At 32.6% G+C, this 19,439-nt stretch overlaps 1 protein-coding gene across 1 annotated transcript; it reads left to right on the top strand.

The window, feature by feature from the left end:
• Positions 1-858: 858 nt before the first annotated feature.
• Positions 859-10,387, top strand: LOC132739875 (zinc finger CCHC domain-containing protein 17-like). The gene is made up of 10 exons (XM_060727690.1): positions 859-960; positions 2,650-2,757; positions 3,497-3,554; positions 4,116-4,216; positions 5,549-5,634; positions 6,506-6,609; positions 7,324-7,448; positions 7,872-7,982; positions 8,537-8,614; positions 9,883-10,387. The coding sequence occupies exons 2-10, from the start codon at positions 2,659-2,661 to the stop codon at positions 9,937-9,939; spliced, it is 819 nt and encodes a 272-aa protein (XP_060583673.1). The 5' UTR covers positions 859-960; positions 2,650-2,658; the 3' UTR covers positions 9,940-10,387.
• The last annotated feature ends 9,052 nt before the right edge of the window (positions 10,388-19,439 follow it).

Genomic DNA, 19,439 nt, shown 5'->3' with positions numbered 1-19,439 from the left:
TAGCTCAACCAACCCAGACACCCAGACACAAGGTTGGTAGAGCAAATGAAAAAATGCATTAATGACAATTTAAAGTGTCATGTTTAGTTATTTTATTCTATTTGTAAGACTTGCTATAGGAAAATACAAAAACGATTTTAACTTTTTTTTTCTAATTGATTAACTGTTTGTAACTTGTCTAAAACCGACGACAAACAACAGTGGCTGATCAAACCCCGATCTCCTCTTCCAACATGCAACTTGTTATCCAGAAAGTTTACAAATACCATCTGATAACAGAACGATAATAGCTTCTTGAAAAACTCATTGCCATTAGCCTAGCACAATCAGTCATTGGACAGTAGTTCTTCCTAATTCACATACAACAGTCATAGTAGAAGCATTCTATTAATTCTTACTGTGCCTCTCTACTGTACGGCTCGTACGGTGGCAATAAAGGGGTTTAAGTGAATCTGTTATTTACTACGCGCGCACGCGATATCTATATCTTGCGCACGTGACAGCTATTTTACGTGACCACGCGATAGTTATTACGAGCGCAAGCTATACCTAGCCTTTACTGGCTACCCGCTATGTATTTCGTACGTATGCGCACGTTAAACATAACACGTGGCAATTTGATGGGTTTATCGTAACCACGATAAACTTTCACGTGCTCACGTACAATGTGATACAATCGCGCGTGCGCGTGTACATCGCGATATGTTTAAACGTGCGCACACAGACGTAATACCTATTGCGTGGTCATGTTAATTAAAGCTATCGCCACGGAAGATACAATTTAGATATCGCGTAAGAACATTATAAATGAAAGAAATGTCCCATTTACTTTACGCAGTATTGGACTCATTAAAAGTGTTTTTTTTCCAGGCTATACAGTACAGTACTGTATAGTAGTTATTCCCCTTTGTTTATACCACGCCATTATTTTATAAACAGTGTCGTTCTCGACTTTGAAAGGTAGGTATAGATTGACATAGCAACAGATCTTTATCTATTTATTTTCCATTTTAAACCGGGGACCTACACTTTAACAATGATACGGAGTTAACTAGTTTGATAAGTTAATTATTGCTGGGTACAGATACATGTATGTATGTTATTCAATTAACAGGATTTTGTTTGAATTAATGTCTTTAGATGAGATACATGTAATTTGCATAACCTATTTATAACAGATGACAAAGTTTTTGAATGCAAATGATGAATTTAGGTATTTTTTTCCAGAAATGAGTAAAAAATGTAAAAGTGTTGTTCTTCATTTTAATGCGACAGATTCAATTTGGGTCAAAAACTTCGCTTTTACATATGTAGACCTGTATATAATAATGGTCAGCTTTGATAAACTTTGGGCACTAAAAAGAGATACTCCAGATCTTGGCAAATGTTGGTTTTTCTCGTCTTATCCCAGGATACAACCAAACTTTAACAGTTATAACTCAGTGAGTACATATATTGATAATTAGCTCACATACATGTGACAAATGAAATGGGCCAAATCTGGATTTTCAGCTGGATTTTGAGGCTCAAAACTGGATTTTTTTATTGACTCGAATCTCAATGTGTGTTTGGCACATTTGTTTCAAAGAATCTATATTACCCTCAAAATCATTAAATGATACTTTTTATTATTTTTTGTTGATCAGTATTAATTTAATTTATTTCACCAAAAAATAAATAAATAGATAAATAAATAAGTGTAGTCATACAGGCTATTTCTAAAACAGTCACATTTTCACATTTCATTATTTTCAGTTTGAGTAATTCTATCTGTCTTTTCAGTCATACAATAATTGGCTAATAATTTAAAACACAAACTATTTGAAAACTTGCAACAACTATTCATGAACATAAGACTCTGACAGTTAAATAACACAACATTGAGAAGACTCGAATGCAAGAATCGTTCTGTTAATTAAATCCACATTTTTGCCTCGATGATTGTGTTATAAATTCCTAAACAAAACAAAAAAATTACCCACTCACTAAAATTAGGTTAATTAGACATGGTTTTGCCGCATCTCAAACAGGTTTTTGAATGATCCACTTTAAATGATTCTGCTCACCTTTAATCTTTATCTAATCATAGAAAATCAAAGGTTGAGCCAAATTCATACATATAAATTTACAGGGTCGTTTTGATGACGTAGCGTGTAATAACTACTGCCAAATTATAAAAGTGGTCAACTGACTGACACACTACACGTGTTAAGTTAAACATGTGAGAATTACTTTGGGATGGAACTGTTTATTACATCACCTTGCTGTAAATTAGTGACACAACATTTAATCTGCTATAATTTAGGATATGGACAGATAACAATCAATGCCTGGAGGCACGGTTTACATTTTAGGTTTGATTTTTTTTATGTTGATTTTTTTTTAAATATCGGGAATTCAAGCTGTAATATCGGGAATCAGGATCAGTGTTGAAATATCAGGATTTTTTTAATCCCGCCGGGATATCACATGTATGAACTCATCGGGTTGATCACCCTGTTTTGAAGGATAGCGCTACTGGTACATCGTGAAGCTATGACAGTAAACGTTTGTTTTTACCCCGGAATTAGACAGGGAAAAACCTTTATTTTGCCAAGTTCCTGATAAAATCTATTATCCTAATTGATGATGATGCCATGTTACTTTCAGAATTCTGCAATGTCAAAAAGATACCACTCAAATGAAGAGAGACAGGACAACAAAAGAAGGAGAAATGAAGGACCCCCTCCAGAAATGTACACAGTATTTCAGGGAGAAGTCAGTGCATAATTAACATCTTATTTTAGAATAGCGATAGTTGACACACCAGTACAGTACTATACATGCTGATTTGTGAATGGATGCTCATGTTTGGCTCATAACTTTGTTATTCATGGATGGATTTTGAAATAATTCATAGATATTCAACTAAATTGAACTTGTTAAGATGACATGTATCAAACAAGAGTTCAGCAGCCTAAAAGTCAAGGTCACACTGTAATGGCAAAAGTCATGATATGATAGTTCATTAATAGTTGTGCCGCTCATTAATTATGCCATTCATGAATTTGAAATTGCTAGGCATAATTGATTGTATGATTCCCGTCACCAGGAAAACACCAGGTCGGCAAATACAGCTACATGTAGAAACATGAAAGTTATACTTAAAATAGCATATTGATGGTTGTGTCTCAACTTGTCCTTGAAAAAATGAGCATGATGTTATTTTATTTTGTATAGTTGTTGCTTAAGGCTGGAACATTCATCATTCCACCATGCAGATTGATGAGATTAAAACTTTATTTGAACTTTAAAATGAAAACTTTTCTCATGATCAGATGTGTGTTAGACTTTAACAACTTGTACCATAATGGAGCAGATATTTGTTTAATGCTGTTTTCCATTTATTTCTTTTTATTGAATTGAAAAAAAGAATTTAAAAATAGACAAAATTTGTTGCAATTACATTGTATATGATACTAGCTTCTCTTGAATGTACTAATTTGTTAAATTTTAGATAGCATCTGTGAAAGAGTACGGGGTGTTTGTAAAAATACCAGGAAACTCTAGGCAAGGTAAGATTTAAACTTTAGAACAAGGTTTGGAAATAAAACATATCTAAGAATCCTCAAGACAGGGGCAAGTATGCTCTTTGATAATGAACAAGACCTACCTTTGGATTTTAAGGCATGTTTCTTTCGTTAATTTAATAACTGGAATCTGGAAGCAAGGTATGATGTTTAACTAAGTTTATGGTAAATATCTGTACTTTAACTCTAAGCCTGCAGATCACCACTGCTTTTTCAGATCCTGAAAGGGACTTTGGGTTCTTTTATGTGAGGAAGCTATCCAGCTAGCTTACGGAATGTCAGTGGTTCTACTCAGGTGCTCATTTTCACTATCTTAAGCTATGTTATGTATTAAAGTTTGAGTTATGCTTTTGATTGATTATTTCATAGTGATAATAAGAGTCTTTCTTCACAACATATATACCTATACCTAAACATTGTCTGTATGAACAAAACCTACCCAAATTATGATAAATCTAGTGTGTATACATAATAATAAATGTACTGTGTATTCACAATGATAAAGGTACTGTGTATACATAATGATAAATGTACTGTTTGTTAAAGGGTTGGTGCACAAGTCACAGATTTCCCAATCTCGTGTAGATGACCCTTCAGAGATGTTTGCTAAGGGAGAAGTGGTGTATTGTAAAGTGATATCTATTCAAGTAAGTAACAAAATGATATAAATAACATGAGATTAATAGGACTGGTAATATTGTAAAGATTTGGTTGCTTTTGTTTGGTGCTTTACACTGATTTTAAAACATTTATTTACCCTCGTAACTGTGGGGTTGCCTTTAAAGCATCAGAATTGCAGCCAACGTTCATCCATGCGTGATCATAAGAGGCAACTGAATGGGTATGAATTACTGGAGTCTATCCCTGGTGTTGCTTTAAGTTTGTAACACCCGAGGTTAACCAAAATCATGTTACCTGTTTTTGCGCCATATGATTTAAATGTTGGTAAAACCAAACAAAGAAAACTAACACATTTAATAGTCTTTCTTTGATGTTGGTCCACCTTACTAGTTTTTTCTGGATAATTAACCAGTAATCATGTATTTCTTTGCAAGTGGCCGACTTTAAATCCCACATGATTTTTGAATTAGCATTGCGATACAAATGACCTTTAAATGCAATGTCCGAAATCAATTGTCAAAGTGAAATTTTGCCTCACACAATGATTGGTCCAGTGACCTGGGACAACAACTGATACTCTACCTATTGAGCTAAGCAGCAGGACCTTTTTGAAGAGATACATACAATTATTTTTAACACAAACTGTGTTTAGATCAACTTCACATATTACAGTTGTTGTTTTCGTTTATAATGCATTGAAGAAATTGTACGTTTAGTCCCTCAGAAGGTTATCAAGATTTCACACAAGGTGAGGCAAAAGTTTGTTTCAGCTCTTGGTTTCTGACATTATTGTACTTATGTTAAATACTTTTGATACTGATGTGGAAGAATATTTTTATTTTGAATTAATACAAACTAATAACATTAGGCAAGAGAACACAAATTCTTGCATATTAGACAGGATTATATTCTGTTTACTATGGGGCTAGAAAAACCCATCTTACACTCCCCTGTGTAAGACTAGTTGCATGTTTTAAAAAATGTCATTCTTGCACGCTTTATATGAATGAACTGCGTTCTTAGTATGACATCATTTTGCTGTTACGAATGAAGTTGTAAATTCAAATGCTACTATAAGAAAAATGTGCTACATGAAAATATCATTTTTTGTAATTTCTTTCCGAAATATGATCAATATTTAATATGCAAGAAAAAAAACACCACTGGCTGTTGTCACAGATGGGAATATCTAGCTCCGGTAGACAAAATTTTAGCGATTTTTGTCAATTTGTGAAAATTGCCAATATTTCCGCGGTGCTAACTAAACCACTTATACCGTAATTTACCGAATATATTTATTTTTGTAAAAAAATTTGATTGTGCTATTGTGAAAAAAAGAGAAATATATTTCTATTTAGGAAGATGGAGAAAAAATAGGCTTGGCAATGAAAACAGTAAATCAAACCACAGGGCAAGATCAGGATCCGAATAATATAGAGTTAAGGTATTACATTGTATTTCAATGCCATTCAATTATTTTACAGGTAGAAGCATGTTTGTGTCTAGCATGGTCATCTTGGTTGCCAGTCATCAATTCTTTAGTGACCTTTGTGGGGCATCAGAAGATGTTGGTTGACACACCCCAGGCATTCTACTAGTTTTTGTGATGTACATTTATGATACATGATATTAAAAAAGGCAAAGGGGTTAATAAATCTGTGCAAAAGATAATACAATAATATCAATATGTTAAATATTAGATAAGGACCTTAAAGGCTCATTATGCCTCAGAAATGCTTTTATTTTTATTTCTCAAAAAGTTTTTATTTTTTTAATTCAAATATGTATTTTTACCTGGTCACTGTCCATTTACTCTTGGATGGGCATGGTTATTTTAAGTAATCCAGATGTCACTGGTGTAATCCTGAGAAGAAGCATTAGTTCTCTGTGACATTTGATCTGAGATATTTAGTCTAATTGTCTTTTGTCTATGAAAACGAGGCTAGGCAGAGTAAATCATGTTTTGATCTGTAATTTTTTTAACAAAGAAAATTAAAATGAGACTAGATGGAGTACAATGTTGATTTGATATGGAATTTTTTGACTAGCAAAATGAAAAAAAGAGAGGCTAAATCATTGCTGATTAATGTGGGATAAGAAGCCAGTCACTTGCTGAGAAATTGGTAATAACTGGTTAGTTATCCAGGAAAGCCGGTCAGGTGATTGATGTCCAAGATATGACCAAATACATGTGTTAAAAACTTAAAATTGACATAAATACCAGAATAAAACACACAATCAGTTGTTTTATTTAGCTAAAGAGGTAATTAAAGTAAAGTATACCAGTAAAATGTGCATGAATGTTTTGTTTGTAGTCAGGATGAAAAGAAGAGAAGACAGTTTGGTGATAGATCACAAAGGCAGAAGATTATTCTAGAAGCTGTACTGGATACAACCTGTAAAAAGTGTGGCGGTAAAGGTAAAACAGTATCATTACGAAAAAATATCAGTAGTTTTCTAAGACATTATTATACAGTTACAGTGTTTCCTGGGCTGTTTTTTCACTTCCTTTAAATGTTGGCAAAAATAATACTGTATTTTTGCAAAAGGGAAGAAAAAACTCTAATGAAAATTGAATTTTAGGAGAAAGCTGCATGATGTTTTTTTAAAGAATTTCAGTTCACCGAGGAAAAAAGACATTAAACGTCACCAGCTAAAGAAGAAGAAAAATTCTGTTATTTACAATGAATCTTATAATGTATGGGAATTTATATTTTGTTTCTTAAAAAAAAAAAAATGTTTAATTAGTAAAGTTGAATGATATTTTTATATTATTGTTAGAATTCTCTGATGCAAAAAGGTACATATATACATGTGTATGTATAATATTTTGTATAATTATGATATTCATTTAGATGAAAAAATATCTGATCAAATAATATGTTTTATGTGAGTAAACTACGTGTATTTTAATTTAAGTTATTGGTTTACTTCATTGATTGTAAATTTTAAGATACTTATGAATGTTGTTGTAGAACTTATTTTCCTAATAGACAACATGCAAAATCTATATAGGTTTGTCTTAAACTGTAGTTAGTAAAACTATTTGTTTACAAAGTAGTTAAGTTGATATAACTTTTTGCATATGTGGTAGTTAAGTTGATAAAAAACACTTTTTATTTACTGTTTCCAGGTCATCTAGCACAGGATTGTTTTAAAACTGGTGAAGGCAGCTATGATTTGATACCAGATTTAGATGACTACATGCAATCAGTGGGTACTGAACAAACTAAATCTACAGAAACAAAAAAGTCTAAGGTTTGTAGCACAATCAAAACATGTGCCAGTTTTATTTTGTAAAAATATTACTCCCCTTTCTATTGACATGGTCTAATTTATAGTTAATAAATATCATATTGTTCTTGATTAAAGATACATTATTCTCAATCTTGAGTAAAATATGTTAATCACAGAAATTTATTGAAATCTATGAAATCTATTCTTACTGAATATGTCTAACTTGAATACAAGAATGAGTGATCTATGTATGGGAAGCTGAAGGATCAAAATCAATATTTGCATCCACTGTAGGATTCCCATATCATTAAATTTATTCTTAAATTTCATAAATTTCAAGCCCTTGTCCTTTGTGAACACAGGACGTGATTAATATTGTACTGCTGGGGTTAACCTTTTGAACAAAATTGCTTTGTGCTATTACTATTGTTACGATTATTTCAGGAAAAGAAAAAACATAAAGAGAAGAAAAAGAAGAAAGAAAAAAAGAAAAGAAAGAAGGAAAGAAAACACAGTAGCACAGACTCAGATGATTCTAGCAGTAATCGTAGACAGGTAGATTACTATCTTGATTCCATTTTATGAACACTTCTCTGAATAGTGATAAAGAGTTCACATCTGTCATTGTTTTTTTATTACAGCTCTTATAAAATTTATTATGTAATCCGCCAAGGAATTGCTTTGACCTTTTTAGCTTAACTATGAAGAACAGAGGGCGTTTCCTTCATCAGCATTTGTGTAACATTGGTTAACTAAAGTTTTGTCTGCAGCTTCTTGCACAATTACATATCTCATCTAATCAATTACTAGTTTGTCTGTTTTGAAGAAAAATGTCGAGCTATTTTGAACATAGCGTTGTCGTTGTTGTCGAGCAAAAACATTAATGTAGCCTATTTTTTAAGTTTTTTAAAAAAGATATCAACATGAAACTCGGTATACTTGCTTATCATGACAATATACAGTTGTTAGACAAGGGGCATAATTCTGAATGGAATATTTTTGGAGTTATGCCTCTTTGATTTAGAAATTTCAGCAGACAAGCATCGGATTTACTTGAAAGAATACAGTATTGTTATTTTGATGTTTCATTTTGTCACCTTATATGATAGGAAAAAAAGAAGTTGAAGAAGAAGTATAGATCATCATCAGAGAGCTCTGATAGTGATAATCATACTAGAAAACATAAGGTAAATTATTGTTCTCTTTAATAATATTGTAATAGCAACTTGTAAAGCAGATGAAATACATGTATATTATATCTTGGACGTTATATAATGGGACAAGCAATTGGAGATGAGTGCCATTTTGGTCATTCAGTCGCATGCACCACAACGTTTTGTGATTGTTTAGAAAGGATATATTTTGTCTGTAGTAAACAGTTTAAATAAGTGAATTATCATGCAACTGACATTAGAACTTAACTGTTATTTTGTATTTAAATGGTTTAATCATGATATTATGAAAATTTATTAATGTACTTTTTAATATAACAGCATCAATATATGACTAATATTGAGTAACGCTCTAGCAGGTGCTAAGGTGTCAGAGGGAAGTCACACTTTCTCATTATCCCTCATATGCAGACTCATTCAAACCAAGTCTGCAATTTTGATGTAATTTTGTTTTGAGTAATGCTTACAAGGAATCACTCTTTCTTCAAGTCTTTATACACTATGTTTATTGATTGATTGGCAGTCAGTGGGTCTACAGAATGAGACCAATGATACAGCCAGTAGTTGCTTGTCCCGTTATATTAGGTCCCAGATTATAAAACAAGTCTTTATTACTGACCGTCAGCTTTTTTTGCCATGATTAAATTTACTATTTGATTTCTCAATTATAAGTAATTATAGCTGTTGATAAATTTCAACTAAAATGGCATAAATGTCACTGTGCGGTCAATTTATTTAGATTTGTGGCATTGCATTTATACATTTATTGCTTGTTATTAATCAGATCGTAAATTGATCAATGTGACATGTTGTGATCACTTGCTCTCCTTTATATGTCTATCGAGGCACAAATTGGCAATTGGGAAACCAAATGTGTAAGCCTGGTTATATAGGTGTTACTTACTTACTTACCTATTAACTTACTTTAGAGACATCTTTTCTAAGACCACTTGGTCAGTTATCATTAAAACTTCATAGGAATGTTCATTGGGTGATCTTCTTTCAAAAATGTTGAAAAAAATTTAGTTCTGTGCAGAAACCTGGTTCCTACCATGACATTATATGTACTGTTTGTTGAGCCAAATAAATACCCCTTGTCATTTAGAACCTCTTTAGTCAGTGGAGCGATATAGGGTCATATCCTAATTATAGTTAATTTCTTTACATTATGATTAATTTTAATTTGTGTTAACAAAATTGTTGTGTAGTACATAATGTATAGTTATCATAGATATGTAGACTTTTTATTTTGACTTTACAGTAATGAGTTTTTTTATTTGCAGAGTAAGAAGAAAAGTCATCATAAAAAGTCCAGATCAAGTAGTACAGACAGTAGATAGTAGCATACATACATGTATAAATAATATAGAATTCCTCACATATATATGTGGTGACAGTGACCTTCACACCTCTTGGATGCTTTACAGAAATAGGTCAAGGTCATTGTTAACTAAAACCTTAATGTTAAGCTGTAGGGGACAAGCACACTTTCTAAAACTTACTTTAAGAATATATGAATCATTCTCCTCATCTGGAGTTTTAAAACCTATATTTTATGTAAGCTTCATTTGATTTATGTCCCCTTAGTTTCTGTGGACATTATGTTGACAGAAACTAAATTTATATGCAAAGTCATGTATATGGTTGATCCACAGTGATAAATCCACAGTGATAAATCATCTTATTTCCTATTTGCACAAGAAATGAACAAGATAAAATAAATAGGCTCCCAAGAAAGATACAGTGATTGGAAGTAGAAGTAGCAGGTGCTTGTGTTCGCTAAAGACATGGGACACATTGAATTTTATAGGCTTGCAAGACATTATATAGTGATTTTTGTTTATTTACTGTGAGATGGTAGATTTTGTCCTTTTATCTTCTACACTTGAATTATACATATATATTATTCTTACAATTATGAGATGATTGAATGTCATTGTTATGTTTCACTACCAATGAATGTATTAAAATGTTTTAACTGAAAAAAATGTGATTATTTTCTATATCATATTATATTTATTCGTTTGGTCATCACTAATTTTTCATAGTGACATATTATACAGGGAAAGGAAGTACTCTTATGCATGTTTCACTACTGAACACGTGAAATACTTAAAAGATAACAATTTTTTTTCTCCATTTTGTGTCGCCTCTACGGAGTAGTGGCGACATAAAGGGATCACTTCTCCGTCGTCTGTTTGTCCGTCCGTCCGTCACAAAACTTGTCCGGACTACTCCTCATAAACTACTGGTGCAATTTCATCCAAACTTTACAGGAATGATCAGTACCAAGTCTAGTTGTGCATATTGTCAGCATTTTCCGGTTCAATGATTTTTATTTGTTTGGGTCGTCAGACCAAACAAATAATGGTAGCGAAATTTCAGAGTCTAATGCTGTTCATTGCAAATGCCTAAAGTAGTCCACTTTTTTGAAGCGGTTACTTCCCTTTATATGTACACTAACGCCGAAAAATTCAGGGGAGATCAATGCATAATGATTGTCAAATGACAGGCGCATTAATTTTCAAGCAAAGTAGTTCCCGAATGGTCGAAGATTTCTAATATTGTTTCATTCTTTATAGATATTCATGCTTACAGTAAGCTCCATGATTATTTACATCTGTGTTAAACAACAGGTTTAGCGTCAAAATAATAAGAGTTACAAACCCTTATTTAGAATAATATGGTTTTCTTCAGGCCGATAACATACATGTATATCTTCACCGTGGCGGAGGGGTTTGCACGCTCGCTTATAAATCGAGAGGTCTGGAGTTCAAATCCCAGTTGAGGCAACTCATTTTTTAAAAAAAAATTTAAGTCAAATAAACATTGAATTGACTGACTATCAGTGTTGCAATTAGTCTAATAGCCAATTTACTACAGTTAAAACACTGGAAAGCATTGGTGGCACTTTACAAAAACAAATTGGTTTATAATCTCACAACCTTCACCTTTCTGACATTCTGAGACCAAAACAAATTCAGCGCCTTTTGTGCTTTGATTGTCAGAGTTATGGCCCTTTAATAATTTTTAGCTTGACTTTTTTTTTTTTGAAAAAAAAAGTAGAGGTATTGTTATAGTCGGGTCGGCGTTGCCGTTGCCGTTTCTGTTCCCGTTCCCGTCCGCAAACTTGTACCTGGATCATAACTTTTTTATTTCTTGGTGTATTGTCTTCATACTTGGCCACAAAAACCCCTGGGACAAGACCTTTCAGTAGACCACACTAACCTTGACCTTCATCCATAAATGACCTTGACCTTCAAGGTTAAAAGTCCAATTTTTGCTTGTTCATGCTGTTATTGGCTGTAACTTTGTTATTTTTGAATGGATTGTCTTCAAACTTGAACATAATAATCTTCAAGGATATCCCTTAAAAATAATCAGCCAGACCTTGACCTTCACTCATAAATGACCTTGACTTTGAAGGTCAAATTATTGAAATTTTCATTTTTTTGGCTATTATTGGCTGTAACCTTGTTATTTTTGAATGGATTGTCTTCAAACTTGAACATAATTATCTTCAGGGATATCCCCTAAAAATAACTAGACAGACCTTCACTCATAAATGACCTTGACTTTGAAGGTCAAATTATTGAAATATTCATTTATTTGGCTATTATTGGCTGTAACTTTGTTATTTTTGAATGGATTGTCTTGAAACTTGAACATAATAATCTTCAAGGATAACTCTTAAAAATATAACGAAAGACCTTGACCTTCACGCATTAATGACATTGTCTTTGAAGGTCAAATTATTGAAATTTTCATTGTTTTGGCTGTAACTGACTGTAACTTTGCTATTATTGAAGGGATCAACTTCATATTATAACAGAACATTGTTGTTTATCAAACCGAAAAGGCTCTTTAATGACTTTGACCTTGAAGGTTAAATTACTGAATTTTCTCAGATTTGTGCATTAAATGACCATAATTATATATTTATTGGTGTGTGTGTGTATATTTATATTTATACATATCTATCATCATCATCATCATCATCATCAACAACAACAACAACAACGTATATTGCATGTTTCTATTTTTAGAATTGCGTGTTTCTATTTATAGATTTGCGTGTTTTTATTTATAGAATTGCATGTTACTATTTATAGAATTGTGTGTTTCTATTTTTAGAATTGCGTGTTTCTATTTTTAGAATTGCTTGATTCTATTTATAGAATTGCCTGTTTCTATTTATAGAATTGTGTGTTTCTATTTTTAGAATTGCGTATTTCTATTTTTAGAAATTGCATGTTACTATTTATAGAAATTGCGTGTTTCTATTTTTAGAATTGCGTGTTTCTATTTTTAGAATTGCGTGTTACTATTTTTAGAATTGCGTGTTACTATTTATAGAATTGCGTGTTACTATTTTTAGAATTGCGTGTTTCTATTTTTAGAATTGCGTGTTTCTATTTTTAGAATTGCGTGTTTCTATTTATAGAATTGCGTGTTTCTATTTATAGAATTGCGTGTTTCTATTTTTAGAATTGCGTGTTTCTATTTATAGAATTGCGTGTTTCTATTTATAGAATTGCGTGTTTCTATTTTTAGAATTGCGTGTTACTATTTATAGAATTGCGTGTTACTATTTATAGAATTGCGTGTTTCTATTTTTAGAATTGCGTGTTTCTATTTTTAGAATTGCGTGTTACTATTTATAGAATTGCGTGTTTCTATTTTTAGAATTGCGTGTTACTATTTTTAGAATTGCGTGTTACTATTTATAGAAATTGCGTGTTACTATTTTTAGAATTGCTTGTTTCTATTTTTAGAATTGCTTGTTTCTATTTTTAGAATTGTGTGTTACTGTTTATAGAATTGCATGTTTCTATTTTTAGAATTGCGTGTTACTATTTTTAGAATTGCGTGGTACTATTTATAGAATGGCATGTTACTATTTATAGAATTGCATGTTACTATTTTTAAAATTGCGTGTTTCTATTTTTAGAATTGCGTGTTTCTATTTATAGAATTGCGTGTTTCTATTATTAGAATTGCGTGTTCTATTTATAGAATTGCGTGTTACTATTCATAGAATTGCGTGTTTCTATTCATATATATATATACATGTATATACAAAATAGATAAATAAAACTAATGTGACAAGACAGACCAACTTAATTTATAAAAAGGAACCAAACGTCTAGATATCTGTATCAAACATTTCTAGTGTTGAGTGCCCGTTAGAAAAAAAGTCTTAGAAAGAGTTCGTGATAGCGTTGCCCTCGAGCGCTGTAGCGTGTAGGACTCTGATTTATTTTGTCTACGCTCGACTATACGAAGTTACTAATATGAGAGATGTCTCGTCCTCACTTCGCCCCGGCGTCCAGCTGTCCGCCTAGTTTAAAGTTTATATGAGTGACAGTAATAACTACTTTTCCACTATAACCTTTTGTCATACTAATTGCTTAAGTATCCAACTGTGCAAACTCTCAGAATCATGATGTTCCTTATCATCAACCACATCTTATGTGACAATGGCTTCATAACTCTAGCACCAAAGATATTTTACGAATTTATTCTCTCCCTTGAATATCTATAGAATTTTCCTTAAAAAATACTATTTTTTACTGTTACTTCTTTATTTCTTAAGGGAATCAACCTCATACTTCAAATATTTGTACCTTATCATCATCCCCATCTTATGTGACAATGTTCATAACTCTAGCTCCAATATTTTCAGATTTATCTCCCCTTGAACTTAGAATTTTCCTTAAAAAATACTATTTTTTACTGTTACTTCTTTATTTCTTAAGGGATCAACCTCATACTTCAAATATATGTACCTTATCATCATCCCCATCTTATGTGACAATGTTCATAACTCTAGCTCCAATATTTTCAGATTTATCTCCCCTTGAACTTAGAATTTTCCTTAAAAAATACTATTTTTTACTGTTACTTCTTTATTTCATAAGGGATCAACCTTCATACTTCAAATATATGTACCTTATCATCATCCCCATCTTATGTGACGAAACGGTTCATCACACCTTTAGCTATATCAATATTTCAGATTCTATCTCCCCTTGACACTCTACTCTAGAATGGTCTTTTAAAAAAATATTATTTTTACTGAACTGTGATGATCTTAAAGCGATCAACTTCCCATACTTTCTCACACATAGAAATGTACACTATATCATCTATCCACATCTTAATGTGGACAGGTTTTCATAACTCTAGCGCACCCAAATGTGCAAGAATTATCTCCCCCATACAACTAGCAGTTTTCATTTACCGTAGAAAAAATTTTAATTTTCTTCTACTTTCACTTTACAGATATTCTAACCTCAAACTTCAAATATTATATATTCCTTATAATCATATTTATATTTTATGTGACAATGTTAAACTATATATGTATGGTAATTTTTACACCGATTATCTCTCTTTTGAACTTAGGATTTTCTTTAAGAAATATTATAACTTTGTTACTTTTTAAGGTATCTACTTCAAACTTCAAATATATACTTCTTATCATTACATACATGTTGTGTGACAAGGTTCATAACTCTAGCGTGACTTTTTCTAGAATTATTTCCCTTGATCTTGGAATTTATTTTAACAAATGTTATTTTTTTACTATAACTTAATACATAATTATACATAATTGATTTTTCTTTCATAGTTTTGTCCTCCTTACTACGTCCAGTATTTTATTAGTCGAGCTTGGCTGTCTCCTGTGACAGCTCTTGTTAAAGTTTGTCCGGACTACTTCTCTTATACCAGTAATGCCATTTCAATGAAACTTTACAGGATTGATCTGTAGCTCTAGTCCTTGCGCATATTGCACGGGTTTTCCGGTTGAATGATTTTTGGCCGAGGTATGGCCCTTTGATAAAAAGGTGTTTTTTTCTGTGTGTTGCCAGATACACAAAAGCTTGTCCGGACTACTCCTCATAAACTACTGGTGCAATTTCATCCAAATTTTACAGGAATGATCAGTACCAAAGCTAGTTGTGCATATTGTCAGCATTTTCCGGTTCAATGATTTTTGTCAGAGTTATGGCCCTTAAATAATTTTTATTTTTAAAGTTTGTCCGGACTACTTCTCTTATACCACTAATGCAATTTTAATGAAACTTTACAGGATTGATCTGTAGCTCAAGTCCTTGCGCATATTGCACGGGTTTTCTGGTTGAATGATTTTTGGCCGAGTTATGGCCCTTTGATAAAAAGGTGTTTTTTTCTGTGTGTTGCCAGATACGCAAAAGCTTGTCCGGACTACTCCTCATAAACTACTGGTGCAATTTTATCCAAACTTTACAGGAATGATCAGTACCAAGTCTAGTTGTGCACTGTCCGTCTGTCTGTCCTTCTGTCACAAAATTTGTCCCAACATGAAATTGGCCATCATGAGGCGACACATGTGATTACTGATTGCTCTTGTTATGCTTATGTAGAGCTAAGTAGTGTACTGGCCCAAATGATGTAGGAGTGAGCTTGTGGGTTGGGCGATCTTTTGGTTTTTAGACAATAATTTGAGTTAGAAATCAAACTTTGTGTATTATTATTTTAAGAAAGTTTACGTGGGGTCCTTGCTTGGGATTGCTTTTGGGCTCCCAAGGGTCAAGTACTGACTGTTACCAAAAATAGAAAGAATGGTTCCTGGATGATAATTAAGATTAGGAAAGAGATATTGTAATCAAACTTAGCATATAGCAAGCTTATGTAAGACCTCCCAAGGGTTTGCTTTTGGGTGGGTCAAGGTCAATGTTATAAAATTTAGAGCTATCAAAACCTTAACTTTTGAGAGGGTCAAGATCACTGTTACTAAATCTAGAGCTATCAAACACCAATATGCCACCTTAGCTATGTGAAATATTATCGGTAATACACATAACGTCCATTATAACAAAGGGGAAAAGATTGCATAACAAGTTTTGACAACATTTGCAACTGTCCTCGTATATATTCCCTGAATATATGTATTTTTGATATGGATATGGTATATTCCCATTCCAAATAAAAAATATAACGGAAATACATTTGCAAAGCGTTGAAGACACTGAATTTGTTTTGTCCTTCAGAATGTGCAAAACTGTGGTTTCCGGGGCTCTGCTACCGTATTCCAATGATACGGGTTTCAGATCTCAGGAAACCATTTTTGCACATTAGGAGGGCCCAATATTTAATTGTGACTGAAATGAGACGGGAGAGGTATACATATGATTTTACCAAGTGACATATTTAATATTGGCATGCATACAACTATGCAAACCGCCACAAAAACCTTGCGGACATATCTCATTTCAGATTAACACAAGAAAAGACTTCTGTATAAGAAAGAATATATCAGATACTGCAGATTGTCAACGACTTTTCCAAATGAAGAAATTAATTTAACTTCTATGCTGTAATTTAACGCAAGAAAATATGACAATATGACAGTTTCATTCTAATATCTCACGATGTTGTACTGAACAATTATTCAATATTCATACAACTTAAAAGTGGGATTTTGATACACGTCCGTCAAGTACACATGTACTTGTGTGTCGCTTTTGGTGTTAATAATGGACATTGCAGGCAAAACTAGACCAGCCATTACATGAAACGAAATATTTTAAGATTATTTAACAAAATTCGGGAATATATTTGAACACAGGTTGAGAAACGATATATGGCAAGCTGCCAAATATGTCCCAATTTGTACAGAACACTATCCAACTGATAATGAGGAAAAAACTTAATTCAGGAATTCTTTTATCGCCGTCACAAATCCTGGTCATTATATGGAAGAGGGCATTCGTGACTAGAATCTATCATTACGTTAGATACACTTCATGCGCACTGGAAATATTTGCCTCGTCGCAAGCTTGTTGAAGACTTAGACCAGAGATGTAGATATCTATGTCTCTGCTTAGACGTTCCATAGCTGACAAAATGCATTTTACAAAACGCACTTACATAAATGTTCACCATGCAAAAATGTCAGTTTTATGTGTACGAAGAATTCTGTCAAATCTGAAATTGTGATGATTGTATAAGTAATAGCAATAGCCCCTAGCTGTGTGTGGTCTGCTATTTGAGAACTTCTGCAACTCGCTGAAAAGAATCCATAATGCCTTCTCCGATTAATAAAAATACTGTATAACAGGCCGAGGTTTGTACCTGGACATTTGACATTGTATTTAGGAAAACCCAGTACCTGAGTTACGAAATACAAAAACATAGCCTTTAAGTGTTGGAGGAGGGCTAGTATACATAAATCGCCCATGAAAAGAGCTGTTGGTGCCAAGCAAAGTTCCTGCATTTAAGCCTCCACTTGTTGCTAGCGTGCATGACACCTTCTTCGTGTCTGTCTACTCTGTAGGGCAACTACCCTCTGTTTTAGTCAGGATATCGGCAGCTGGACAGCAGGATACAAGTTTTGGTTTTCTTTTACGCCGTTCAAAGTTCTTCGAATCTTCCGCCAATGCATTCTCCACGACGTGCACTTACCGAGGTGAAGTGAAAAGTTTATCACATACACGTGCCCTTTTGCGACTCAATTAAAACGGTATTGCACTGCCGTGCATATATTTCTATTTAATGTAAACATTTTTTTATATTTTGGATATGTGATAATAGAATATAAATTATATTCCTACAGGTTCTTTACTTAATTTATTGAACTCGTTAAATTAGATAGTATTATGCTCGCCAAAGGCTCGCATAATATGAGTTTAGGCTCGCATAATATGATTTTATTAAACTCGTTCAATAAATTCAGTATTGAACCTACACTTACTCAATATTCTCTATATATACAATGTAGCTCTGTTTAAAGCTTTAATGCCTGCTAGTGTTTTCAGAAAAATTCAATTTGCATCGGTAATTTTGCAAAATAATAGCTTTTAAACTGTTAGTTTATGGTTTGGAAAAAATTAGAATGTCTACAAGAAATATAAAATCGTTTAAAATCCTAAAAAGTACCATTCCTGTAATTACACCGACATCGTTTTTGCACTATGCAGTACGCGCATTCGCATTCCGTTTCTACAGTAAAAAGGTCTTTTGGACCAGCCTTACCAGATACTTATAATACATTTTAATATACCTCTATGGCCTGATTAGATTTAGATTAGATAAATAACATTTTCCTTGTTAAGAAATACAATTCCGAACTTTAAAATAACACGTATAATTATTTACGCAAAGAAAGTGGCAATATAAAAGTTTTCTAAGGTTGTATATAGGCACGCATTGTGCGATATACGTAATATTTTAAACATTGATGACAATTTTGCGTCATACATTTTGCTTGATACTGTAATTAGGTTTTAAATGTTTATAATTACGGATACTTTCGTTGCTCATTTTTTCAGGGCACTTTACATTTAAAGGTACATATATAGATACTTACTGACCATTAGCACGAGCACCCTTTTGCAATATTCTTTTTCAGTAGCTTTATATTTCATACAAAATATCCCCACTATTATGTGAATAAGCACAGGTCGTTATCTAGTTACATAAATGTCAAATTAATTATTTTGATGCAGTTTTGCGCAGTTAGATTATATTTCATTGTATCATCATGCAAATTATTATATGATCTCGCACAATGCTTACTTAAATGTTTCCACCATTTTGACAATCATTTCTTTGATTGACACCGTCTTTGGGGTAATTAAATAAAGAATGTGTGATTGCAAATTATCGTGTCTTCACCGTACTATTATTGTATTGCATTGTTTTTGCAGTTTCCTGGTTCGTGATTTTACGTAATTATTGTACGACATTATAATAATAATGGACGGCGGTTGCGCGTTTTATATACAGTCCCCCTAGCATGGACTTGCGGATGATGGTTTTATGAGATTTATACACCTGTAGTACTTGATTCTGG

Source organism: Ruditapes philippinarum, unplaced genomic scaffold (genome assembly GCF_026571515.1).
Source record: "Ruditapes philippinarum isolate M1 unplaced genomic scaffold, ASM2657151v2 ctg706_1_1_1_1, whole genome shotgun sequence".
Classification (NCBI taxonomy): domain Eukaryota; kingdom Metazoa; phylum Mollusca; class Bivalvia; order Venerida; family Veneridae; genus Ruditapes; species Ruditapes philippinarum.
Note: the sequence above shows the minus strand (reverse complement) of the source record. Positions and strands in the feature narration are given on the sequence as shown.